Source organism: Anguilla anguilla, chromosome 4, assembly GCF_013347855.1.
Source record: "Anguilla anguilla isolate fAngAng1 chromosome 4, fAngAng1.pri, whole genome shotgun sequence".
In the NCBI taxonomy this organism is placed as follows: domain Eukaryota; kingdom Metazoa; phylum Chordata; class Actinopteri; order Anguilliformes; family Anguillidae; genus Anguilla; species Anguilla anguilla.
In genome coordinates, this window is record NC_049204.1 from 3,183,747 (window position 1) to 3,195,855 (window position 12,109).

The window sequence follows — 12,109 nt, forward strand, 5'->3', positions numbered from 1 at the left end:
TCTTTACGAAGAGAATGGAAATGTAATAATAATAATAATAATAGAAAAAAAACAACAGCATCGACGAGATGACCAGACGCTGAACTGCGGTGCTGAAAGAGCCTGTTAGCTACAACTTTTTTGGGGGGGGGCTGGCAGTTTCGCTCGGCAATGGTACGTTAACAAATCAATTTCCTCATTATTTGTCGTTATTCCAACTGACTCGCTGCGTGAACGGTCACGAGTTCGGTTCTCTTTCAGACGAATTGAGATTATAACAGGAGAAGCCTATTTCGGTTTTCTTCCCCCCCTTCCTGTTTCTCGGCAGTTACTCTTTTTTCTTCTTGGGTCTTAGCCAAACGGAAGGTTTGTGGGAAAGGTTAGAAAGTGCAGACATATTTTTTGCCATTGGGCGCGTAATCGTGAAAATATTGAACATTTTTGCCACTTAACCCATGATTAAAGTTCTTGGTTATTTGCCTACGAGTACGGGTTGAGCAGATGCGTATTCGGCACGGGACCCCGAAGGCCAAGTTGAAGTTCAAAGCCGCTAGACGCAGTAGCCGGTACAGAGTTTGTAGAGCAGAAAATGGCCGCAGCCGAAGCCGCAGGCGCGCCGGCATGAATTTGAACCATAGACCGACAGAGGCGCTCCGTAGCGGGGACTCGTCACAGTTACAGCGCCGCTGCGATACAGCCAAACACACCGATCAGTATCAGTGTACAACAATGCATTCTCGTAGGTCTTATATCTGTTCTTGGTATTTATGTAAATGTATTTTTCTAAAAGGTTCATGATCTGGTAACTGTATACAATTCTGCAAGCATGTGGACGTGAATACCACACGAGTGCTTGCACTTTCTGGGACATTCTACTCTAGGAACAGCCGGCCAGAATTCGATTATTACAGGTCCAATTTGTCATAATCATAGTCCTTGCGACTTTGACGCGAATTCCACGTGAACCTTTTAAAAAATAATAATTAAAAAAAAACAAAACCTGAGAATTTTGATAGCTTGCACAATCATGCTGATTTGTGTCATTAAATAAGTTGTTTAAAGTTACGCAGTTTTAGTTTTCACGTTTTCAGGGCACATATAATGAAAGTGGACTCTCCGTGCCCTTTTACTTAGAGAATGTCAGTACCGTTACCGAATTATTTACTTTTTTTTTTTAGACCATAAAGGATATGAATAGTTAGGCTGTAGCTGGCCAGGGGAGTTTCTGTAATATGCTGCATGGCTGTCCTGAGCACATTCCATAACACAAAAATCGCACTACTGATGCAGAACATGAAGTCGTTAAGTAGTGAAAACAGAAATAGACACCGATGATGATTATGGTGAGTTTTGTGGTGCGCGGAAGGACACGCTATTCACACGAACGAATATAGAAAATAAGTTGAAAATATGACATCGGAGAACCGTAGTGGCGGTTGGGCAGCAGCAATCGGTTTTGCTGAGCCGCGAATCTGATACGAAGCATTGGTTGTTGACACAGGGAATGCCTGTGTCCCGCAGTCCGCGTGTCTTTCTTCATTCATTTTATCAAGCTGAATGTTCATTTTGAGGAAAACAAACATGTAATGTAGCCTACAACACTCCGTCCAGGACAAACTTGGGTAACCAGTGTTCACGTGGTCGCACCTGTCTCAGTAGGCTATATGGTTTCCTTATATGAGTCTGAATAAAATACATTACCAGTATTTATGTATACATACTAATCCTACACAAACACATATGTTTCGAGGCATAACAGTCTTGAGCAAATTGTAAGCATGCTTTCGCCAGTGACATTACTGCAAAGGACTCTGCTGCACTAGATATTATTTAGGTTACACCTCCAGATGATTCATATCCTGCATTCATTCCCGGCTTTTTTTTTCATGTTAATATTTTATGTTTTAACATAGTTCTTACTAGAGTTTGTATAATAACTGTTGTTATAATGTTTAAACACCGCCTGGGTGAAACAAGAAACTGGTTTGATTTTTGTGATGATTTACACCAAGCCTACTAGATATACTTTCCATTTAGCACACAAGAGAAATTTGAATCTGTTCTTTTCGTGATGTGGAGATCCTTACACCATCCTTACAGCTCTTTCATAAAGTGTCACACTATTTTCTAATGACAAAACGCGTGGTTCTAAGTTTACGCATATTTACGCATTTGCTTATTTGGATTGGTCGCACATTTTAAGCCCCTAATGAGTTAAAACAGGCTATCTCTTAAACTGAATTAGATTTCTCTTTGCAATAAAATTGTCGAGAATTTAGGACTATTATCCTGGTTGTCTCGCAGCCTGGAGAGCTCTATTTTGTATTTTTCATCAATGGCAAAATTATTATCTGGAGTCGTGGAGCCTTAGCCGACCCAATGAACGCCGTTTAATGCTGCCACTTGTTTATTTCCACAAAACTTGATACCGAAGGCAGAAGTGTGTGCTATTCCATGACCTTTGAGTTTTAAAGAACTCGATTCCAGTCGTTAATCTGAAGACTGTTGAATGAAAATGAGCCGCGAGCTCCAGCGTTCTTGTTCGGAGTGTATCGCACGAGCGCAATCACCATTCTCGCTCCCTCTGACTGGGGAAAGGAGGGAGGGAATGAGTGAGGGAGTGTGCGAGCTCGCAGGGGAGAGAGAAAGTCATTTGCTTTTGTTTATGAAACATCTCTTTCGGACGCTGCACCTGAGCGAGAGAGAGAAAGAGTGTGTCGTATTTACGAGTTTATTTTGTGAACTGTGCGGATCACGCTGGACCTTGGAAATCGGGGATACTGCATCTTTAAGTTCCTTATTTTCTGGGATGGGCTATTTTCAGAACGTCATTTCATTCCTCCCTCTTTTTCATTTTCTCATTCTTTGATTCTTTCTCTCCCCCATTTCCTAAATGGAACAGATTTATAGATCTTCCACCTATCCAAGCGTTCTCTGCGCATTCTGTTCAAAGTTATATTTGTCTTCTACAATTTTTGCACTTTATATTTTGTTGCATCGCGATTTTTTCGGAGGGCTTTAAGTTTCTACCGACTCAAAATCGGATGATGTTGATGGTGGTGGTGATGGTGGTGATGATGATGATAATTGCGAAGAAATGATTCAGTGACTTCTCAGTTTTTTTTTCCACTTGCGAAGTCATAAGTTCCATTGCACCATGATGTATTCTCCTCTCTGTCTTACTCAGGTAAATGTTTCGCTTCTTTTTATATTTTAGCATCATGAACAATGTGTTTTTGTGTGTCCGCGAGCCTTCCGTATGTGATATATGTCGCCTGTTTAAAAATGCAGATGAGAGTTTAGGCTATTTGAGAAAAGGGCGGGATGAGTGTCGGTACAATCCTTAAAGAGCTTCGGTCACACAGTCACTCTTTCCCTCACCCAACTTTATAAAGTTTCATATTTGGCATTTTGCGTAACTTCTGTTTTGAGTTAACTCGAAATCAAGTTATATTGAGAATTTTAAGAGAATATTGCTATTGAGTTGCGTTTATCAGCAACGTAGGCACTGCTGTTTACTACGGTCCTGGTGTTGATTTAGGTGAAAGCGCGCTTTCATTCATTTAACGCAATTCGTGCCAGCGATCCCAGTCTGGAGGGCATGTAAGGATATGTTCAGTATTTATCGAGCGTATTTGAATCCGGATGTAACCCGAGTTGCTTGTGTGTGTATTGTACAGTATTAACTATGGCTGAAATTGTTGCATCGGAACTCGTGTAAACAGGGCTCGTCTACAGTCCTAAGTACGTTTCAGTGAAAACCTGTTCCCAGAATCTCTCTACAGTATCGGGGCTGCGTTCCGTTCTCATTGGTCCTGTTAGGTTTTTTTTGTTTGTTTGTTTAAAGGCTACCATTGTACATATTGGTGCTATGATAAAAACATAAACCAGTAAATAAAAAAATTAAAAATCTGGGGGGGTCTTCATTACAATATTAGTTGGTTGCCGAGTGCATGCTGTACCTTTGCTTAATCTTATCTCTCCTGCTGTGTGCGCAACGTGATCGGTGTAGGCTATGTGACGGTTGGGTTTCCCTCCAAAACGGCTGTGTGCTCGTGGACAGGGAGATATGCCTGAAGTCCCCCCTTAGACACGCGCTACACAGCTGAACATAACGCTGGACGGAAGGAAGGGGATGGTCAGTTAGATTAAACACAGCAAACCGATTCCGTCCTCCAATAAAGTTTTTTTTTTCAAATTTTTAAAAAAGCAGTGACGTATTTTAATGTGTGGCGTTAAGCAGAATAGTCCAGGATAGCCTCGTTTTTCAGGATTTTGTTTTTATTCTGGATTCACCAGTAGTCAAGTGCTGTATATTTTATACTAAACTGACTGACAAATAAAATCTGAACTGTAGGAATTTCCCCAGATTCTGTTGAAACAGATTCTGTTGAAAAGAGCACAGAGAAAATACTTTCTGGGAACTGAGGAAAGACACACAGGACTCTGTTTAATTGTGTTTAAGACTGAGCCTCCATGTTACTTCACATTCTTTGTGCTAACTGGACTCAGTATAATTTTTATGTGTCAAGCAAACAACTATAGCCAATGACCATTGTGTATGGATTGATTTCTTTTACCCTAAACGTGCTCCTCAGTGGTCCATACTCATTGTGTACAACATGCAAATTGGAATAGACTATTAATTCAATTATGTATTATTATGCTTGTAATATAACAACCGTCCAGACCCACGGCGCAGCTCACTTCCGCAGACACATTTGTAGCTGGCGGTGGGACCACCTGCGCATGCCACCCACAAAACGTCCCTCAAAGGTCGTCCGTGAGTGAGTGAGTGACCACAATTTGCCATGCATAGGCCACGGCGGCAGTTCCCACGCGCCGTGGGAAAAATGAATGATTATTATTCTGTTTTGACCACACTTTTCATTTGCCGAGAGGTAGACATGATTATTTATAACTTTCAGTGGCTTATTTCAGTCAAGGAAAGATTCAGAATTGGCATACAATTATTGTTTGGTTAATAAAAAATAAATAAATAAAAGTACATATATTTTTTCCACATCATTGTTGAATGGAGTGGGAAAGGCAGGCGTCTCGTGGATCTCGTGAAAGTGGAGCCAACCCGGTGGCCATTGTAGCTGTATTGTTTTGGGGTTGTAAAAGGTTTCAGTCGTGGAGATGTTGCCAACTGTAAACAAGAACAGGTGAGGCGGACGGAAACCAACAAAGCCTGAATCGCAGATATGTTTTTTCAGGGCAGCTTCCAAAACAGAAGGCAGGTCTTTTGCGGAGGCTAATTCCTTAGCGGCGGAAATTGAGTTCAAAGCATCGGTTTGATACTGTTTGTGCAGCTCTTTTATAAAGGAAACATTTCGAAGCTGAGAATTGGTGGCTTGTTTTAGCTGGACCCTTGGGTTGCATTCTCTGCGCCTTTGGTAATAATTTCAGTCAATGTGCAGATACTTTCTGATACTTTCTTTGATTATTTTTCAAATACTTGGTGTCTTGTCATAAATAATAAACATGCCCATTTGTTCCATAGGTGTGCTCTTGGTTGATTTGGTTTGAGTCAAATGCTGTATTATATCCACTGTCTAACACAGGCCTACTGAATGCTAAGGAGTCTGGTAGCCCTTATCCATTTTAATTTGTCAGGGGTTCATTGTAATAGTTCCAATAAACATATATTAAGAAGTAATGGCAGCATTTTAAAACACATAATACTGTGTGAGCAGCCACCTTTCAAAATATACTTTTGAGTTTAAATTTTTTTTTTGAAGTACCTTAAATTATAGTGATTGCTTCTAATTTGGAACTTTTGAAAATTTTGAATTTTCATGACTTGGAAAACAAATGAACACCTATTAATTAGATTTAGATTAGACCTAATTGCATTAGATAGGCCAAATGAGATGACAGGTAAAACAAGTAAAGTATCTAGTGATGATACAGTCAATTTAAAGTGTGTTCAGGCCTATCTACTTTTAAATTTGAAGAAGAAGAGTTCGTTATTAGAAAGGTTCAATGAAAGAAGGGAGATCGACTTTGCAAAATCATTGTAATAGGTTTGAATTGCCTATAAGCTTTAACTTTCCTTTTGGATATTAATCAATTATATCCTCCCAGGAGGAAAAAAAATGTGTATTTAAAAAACAAAATTTTTGACACAATATACAAGCATCTTGGATGACATGTCGCTGTGAAAATATATTTTTAAAAAATATTTTTTCTTTTGTTTTTAATTGAATGTCCCTTAGTGTAGGTTTCACCATGGTAGAATATGACATTCTTGAGATAATGACCTGAGAATCATGTCCCCTACAGGGGACAAAAATGAATTGCTGGATCTTAGGAGTTTAATATTGTGTTCTGTGTTAATATATATATATATATATATATATATATATATATACATGTATATATATATACTATTTATTTTTTATTTATTTATATATATATATATATATATATATTTGAACTATATAAGCTATAAAGAAACAAGTACATGCTGAAGCTGACGATTTGCGGGCCTCAAGTGTTCTACCCAGAATGCCTCATGTTGACAGCAGAACGCTCCCTGCTCCCGATGCCAGCGACGTCTTGCTTTGGTTTATTTATATAATTTGTTTGGACATTTATCTTTTGCCAGTAGCGCTAGTCTTAGTTACTGTTGTGTTTTGGATGAGCCAGGTAAAAAAACAAAAGAAAAAAGTAAGAAGTATGGTCGCGTTTACTACATCTGTGTTTGTTTATGTCTCCATGTTGTGCGTTGTGGAGTAGATGTAGGCTAAAATTGTGTTTTTGAAATGAAATCAGCATTTCAGGATTTGTTTTTGACTGCAAGTGATTTTGGAGCTCGTTTGTGGGTTAAACAAGGCAAAAACTACACATATATATATATATATATACATATATATATATATATATATATATATATATATATATAAGCTAAACGAATTGAAGGGAAACCAGGTGATCTTTGGACTAAACGGACTGTCCCAGGTGATCGGGCTGAGTTGGTGACGAACTTGGTAAAAGCCGTTATGGTTGGGGGGGGGGGGGCGTGGACTGTGGTGTGAGGCTGAGCAATGTGTCCGGGGGGGGGGGGGCAGCCGAGCCCGGTTATGATTTCAAAACGTGGCGTTCGATCTGGGCCCGCGGTCAAGGCCACGGGGGCTGGCGGAATGTTCTGGAACAGTCCGCGGGGGTTTTTTTTTTCTTCTTCCCCCGTGACTCTGTGGCGCCGGTCGGCTCTCTCCTCTCCGTCTCCACCTGCGAGCGCCTGCTTCTCCCGGCACACCTGCGTCAGGCGAGGAAAAACACACTCGCCGGCCACTTTATTAGGTACACCTCGCTGGCCTCGGCGTGGTCTTCTGCCGCTGTGGCCCGTCTGCTTCAAGGTTCGACGTGGTGTGCGTTCAGAGATGCCCTTCTGCACACCTCGGTTGTAACGAGTGGCTATTTGAGTTACTGTTGCCTCTCTATCAGCTCGAACCAGTCTGGCCATTCTCCTCTGACCTCTGCCATCAACAAGGCATTTTCACCCAGAGAACTGCCGCTCACTGGACATTTTGTCTTTTTCGGACCATTCTCTGTGAACCCCAGAGATGGTTGTGTGTGAAAATCCCAGTAGATCAGCAGCTTCTGAAATAGTCAAACGAGCCCGTCTGGCACCAACAACCATGCCATGTTCGAAGTCACTTAAATCACCTTTCTTCACCTTTCTTCCCCATTCTGATGCTTGGTTTGAACTTCAGCAGGTCGCCTTGACCGTGTCTACATGCCTAAAAGCATTGAGTTGCTGCCATGTGATTGGCTGATTAGATATTTGTGTTAACGAGCGATTGAACAGGTGTACCTAATAAAGTGGCCGGTGAGTGTACACTCCACAGTAAAACGTCCAGTGTTACAGAGTACACATGGTCCCCAGGCAACAGTGTGTAGTGTAATGGGTAAGGAGCTGGCCTTGTAACCTGAAAGGTCGCAGGTTCGATTTTTCAATTCCCAGGTACCTTAACCTGCATTGCTTCAGTATATACCCAGCTATATAAATGGATGCAGTGTAAATGCTGTGTAAAACGTTGTGTAAGTCGCTCTGGATAAGAGCGACTACTAAATGCTGGTAGTTGTAATGTATTGGACTCGTGTGTACTCTGTTAGAGTTGAATTAACACTGGACATTTTTACAGTGCAGGAGTACTCTCAGATTTGACTTCCATCTAAAGAGCTGAGGTGTTTCAAACAGGCGTTTGATACAGGTGTGCCGATGACTGCAGTTGCACTTTAGAAGTGCTCAGAGTTAAGTACACTCTGACGGAGCGCACGTGGTCCCTACTGAACACTGTTAGAGTTAAATCGACACTGAGCGTTTTAACTGTGTGCGCTGTTCGGGGCTGAGACGTGCGCTGTGTATGTTTGTGCTGTGGCTCACTTCCTCATGCCCACTCTCCTTTGGATTAGGATTAGAAACGGAGTCAGGAACTCTGTGTGTGTGTGTGTGTGTGTGTGTGTGTGAGGGGGATTAATATTTGGGGGGACTGGCGGGGATGGGGTGCATTTTGGGTTGTTGTCAGGAGGGCGGGTCTGGGGTGTAGGCCGGCCACATGAAGCGGGGACAGGGGCCGGGGGGCGGGGGTAGGGGGGGCTATGCCGTGCTCTACTGTCTTTGCTGACTGGTGAGACTGCCTTTGGCTGAACAGAGACAGCCTGTGACCGGTACAGCATTTTCGATTCATTTTAAAACCAGACAGAGGTCAAATAATTTTTTTGGACTATTTTATTTTAACCCTTTTAGGCACTTTTAGATTGCTGGCAATTTTGTGAAGACTCATCTATTCTTAACCACTGACTATTCATAATAAAATTAGGCTATTATTTCCTTTGGTTGGTCGTTTTGGTTAGTAGCATGTTTCTTTTTTTGTTGTTGTTAATTCTCAGAGATCTGCTGGATTGTTTTCAAGCTTTTCCGGTGCCTGAAGAATTAAAGTATTTCAAATACTCATTTGAGCCAGGTCTGCTTAAACCTGCTTGTGACCTTATTTTTCCAAAATCCAATGCTAATTCAGTTGCCGGGTCTTATTAGTTTCATTTGCACAAGTTCTTCTTGACCATTTTGGCCAAAGGATGCGAGCAGTGTGAGATCACAAATCATTCGTGTGACATCACAAATATGCGGTTAGAATGTTCTTAACTCAACATTCTAATGCTGATGTAACAATCACTACTGGTGGCAATTGAAAGCAACGGAGTTCTGGAATACTAAAAAAAAAAAAAAAAAAACTACTCAAAGGCTTAATGTGCCCCATCTCTTCAATATGTGTGTGTGTATGTAGTTTAGAAGATGGCTTAGAAGAGCTCCTCCTGCTCTACATTCTACAGGATCTCTAGTTAAGGGTGCCCTGCAACGACGGGCCAGTGACAGGATGCGGAATCTGTGCTTCCTATCCGAGCAGCCAATAGACGCCGAGCTGGTCCCTTGGTGTGCTGTGCGGTGCGCTCAGATGTGCTGATTCATTACACCCAGGCAGCTATCCTCAGCTTCCTCCCCAGCCGCCCTCTGGTTAATAATAGAAGCGGGGCCGTTTAAAAAGGGGGGGGGTAACATTGTAAAATCAGAGTGCCAGTCCGGGTTCAAAAGTGCAAGCAGCGAGCAGGACGGATTACTGAGCCTTTCTTATTTTCCGCTACGCAGTGCAAGGTGTGAAGATGTTACTAACAGCTCTTATTTGAAGGAAGACTGAGTCGTTCTTTTAAATAATGAACACTGCTGGCCCTCTTTACTCTTATGCTATACGCAGACTATATCCTCGGACGCTTTCAATGAAAGCAATATGCTGAAAAATAGGTTGACTTTTTTGAAAAATACAATAACAAATATATACTACTGCAGTAATAAACTGTGAAATCTGAAAGCTGCAATAATTTGTATATTCACCCATATATTGTGAAGTGTGGCAATATGTTTGCTAACAGAGTGTTTGCTATCAGCATGTTTCCTAAAAGTGCATTTGCTAACAGCATGTTTGCTAACAGCACACTTGCTAACTGTATGCTTGCTAACAGCACACATGCTAACTGCACGCTTGCTAACAGCGTGTTTGCTAACAGCACACTTGCTAATAGCGTGTTTGCTAACAGTGCATTTGCTAACAGCATGTTTACTAACAGCACACTTGCTAACAGCGTGTTTGCTAACAGCACACTTGCTAATAGCGTGCTTGCTAACAGTGCATTTGCTAACAAGCATGTTTACTAACACTCTGTGTTACACGTGCCCCACTTTTCTCTCAAAAGTTCTGAGTCCAAACCAAACCACAGACCGGTCCCCCAGTCCTCTGGTGGTGATGTCCAGCCTGACATCTCTTCTATGTGATCGACAATATAGCCGTCGTTTAACAAATCAGTTGACCGTCTTGACTTAATTACACACAGCATGTGCGTGTTTTGAAGTCTTTTGATTGCTGCACTTTATTTCATTGCTGGAGTAGACAGTATTAGGAAGCGAAGGCTAACCATCGTGCTTTGAAATCGTTTGCCGGCCTCTCGCCTGGGAGGATGGGAATGTTGGGGTGCACAGGCTGGAAGGGTGTCTGTCACTGGTGCATTGTGGGCCCTCCGTGTGGCTGTGTGGAGACCTCTCTGGGGGCTGTTGGCTATGTCGTGCGCCCAACTGGGCTGGGGGAAGCATGGTGAGTACGTACTGCCTGAATATTCATGCGATGAAGCCCGATTCATATTTCACCTGAACATACAACCCCGCTTACTTTTGATTTGAGTCTTGGAGTTGAACTTATATGATATGATATGATATGAGCGAATTTGGCAGGGAGGTTGTTTGGAACTCTGAACTGTTCATAACTGTTGAAAGTGACGTAAGAGGACACACTACATTCTCTTCATTGGATATTATGTGGATTGTAATTAAATTTTATTTTAATTTTTTTGGTTTAAATAGCCTCCTACTGTTTTGTAGCTGTATGTGTATTGACAAATAGGTCAAGGGTGTTGTGAGGCTTCTCAGCAGTGGGTACGCTGTAAAACGTGTTAATTCAAGTCCCAGCAGAGTACATGTGGTCCTGCCCACTGCCAAGAAGCCTCGTCGTAGCAGCCTTGACCGATCTGTCAATACAAATACAGGTGCAGAACAGGAGGAGGTCAGGGTTAGTGGTTGGGGGCTTTTGTCTCAGTGCTGCTTTGTGCGAGCAGAGAGTTTGTATTGCACGGGCAAGACTCTCCCTGTATTCACAGAGTGGGAAAACCTGGACGTCTTGGCAACGCGGACGTCGCTGGAGGGGAGTCAGAAATATGCTGCTGGCGTGGCAGAGCGGCTGGGTTGTGTTTACACCCCCCCCAGCTTTGTGTGTTTACCCACCCCCAGCTTACCCACCCCCGACCGCCCCCCCCCCCCCCCCAGGTACACAGGCTCCAAAACTCCCGTGTATTTAGTTTGTCGTAAAGGACACAGTATTTACGAATGGAAAGTTTCTGCATTTCATTTTTCTCTTGTGAAAGTTAATAATCGGTCGAACGATGTTAACTGAGAACGAGACCGCGCGGTTGAGGTGGCATCTGCTCTCTCTCTCTCTCTCTCTCTCTCTCTCTCTCCCCCTCTCTTTCTCTCTCTCTCTCTCTCGCCCTCTCTTTCTCTCTCTCTCTCTCTCTTTCCCTCTCTCTCTCTCTCTCTCTCTCCAGCTCTTTCTCTCTCTCTTTGTGCTAAAACTGGGCAACTTAGTCTGTACGATCTTTTGTTGACTTGTCTGTTTTGGTTGTTTGATAAGTTCATTTTTAAGGGCAAGTGCTTTGTACAGACTCCTTTTAGTTTTTACTTTTTAATTTTTACCTCCCCTCCCCTGCATATTGTTTTTTTCTCCCTGAGTTTAAGTTTATGTTTGTGGCTTTTATTCTTCTCCTTGTGCTAAATCAGAATAAACAAAAAATGCCTCCTCTACCTGTGCAATGATATGACGGGAAATTGAACTTGAGATACGAGGCGATTAAAACGGGGGAAAAAAAATGTGATACTTGCAAATTTGGTGGTTTTGTCTCGGCACACAAGCGCCCGAATGGTCTGATAAGAACGCTCAGATCGGTTTTCTCCGAAGGAGCGTTTCGCTGAACGATGCTCTCCGCACCGTGCGTTCAGTTTTACTGTTAATGCATGTAGTTG

The 12,109-nt window shown here is 42.3% G+C and overlaps 1 protein-coding gene across 2 annotated transcripts in view; it reads left to right on the forward strand.

The window, feature by feature from the left end:
- Positions 1-49: 49 nt before the first annotated feature.
- The window catches only part of nfic (nuclear factor I/C), a 121,584-nt gene continuing 109,524 nt past the window's right edge, over positions 50-12,109 (forward strand). Inside the window, exon 1 of one of the 2 annotated variants that reach the window (XM_035415596.1) lies at positions 50-153. In XM_035415596.1, the coding sequence (XP_035271487.1) occupies positions 151-153 (3 nt within the window). In that variant the 5' untranslated portion in view covers positions 50-150. Of the gene's footprint in view, positions 154-1,885; positions 3,167-12,109 lie in introns of those variants that run through there. The other variant, XM_035415595.1, reaches the window with a different exon arrangement.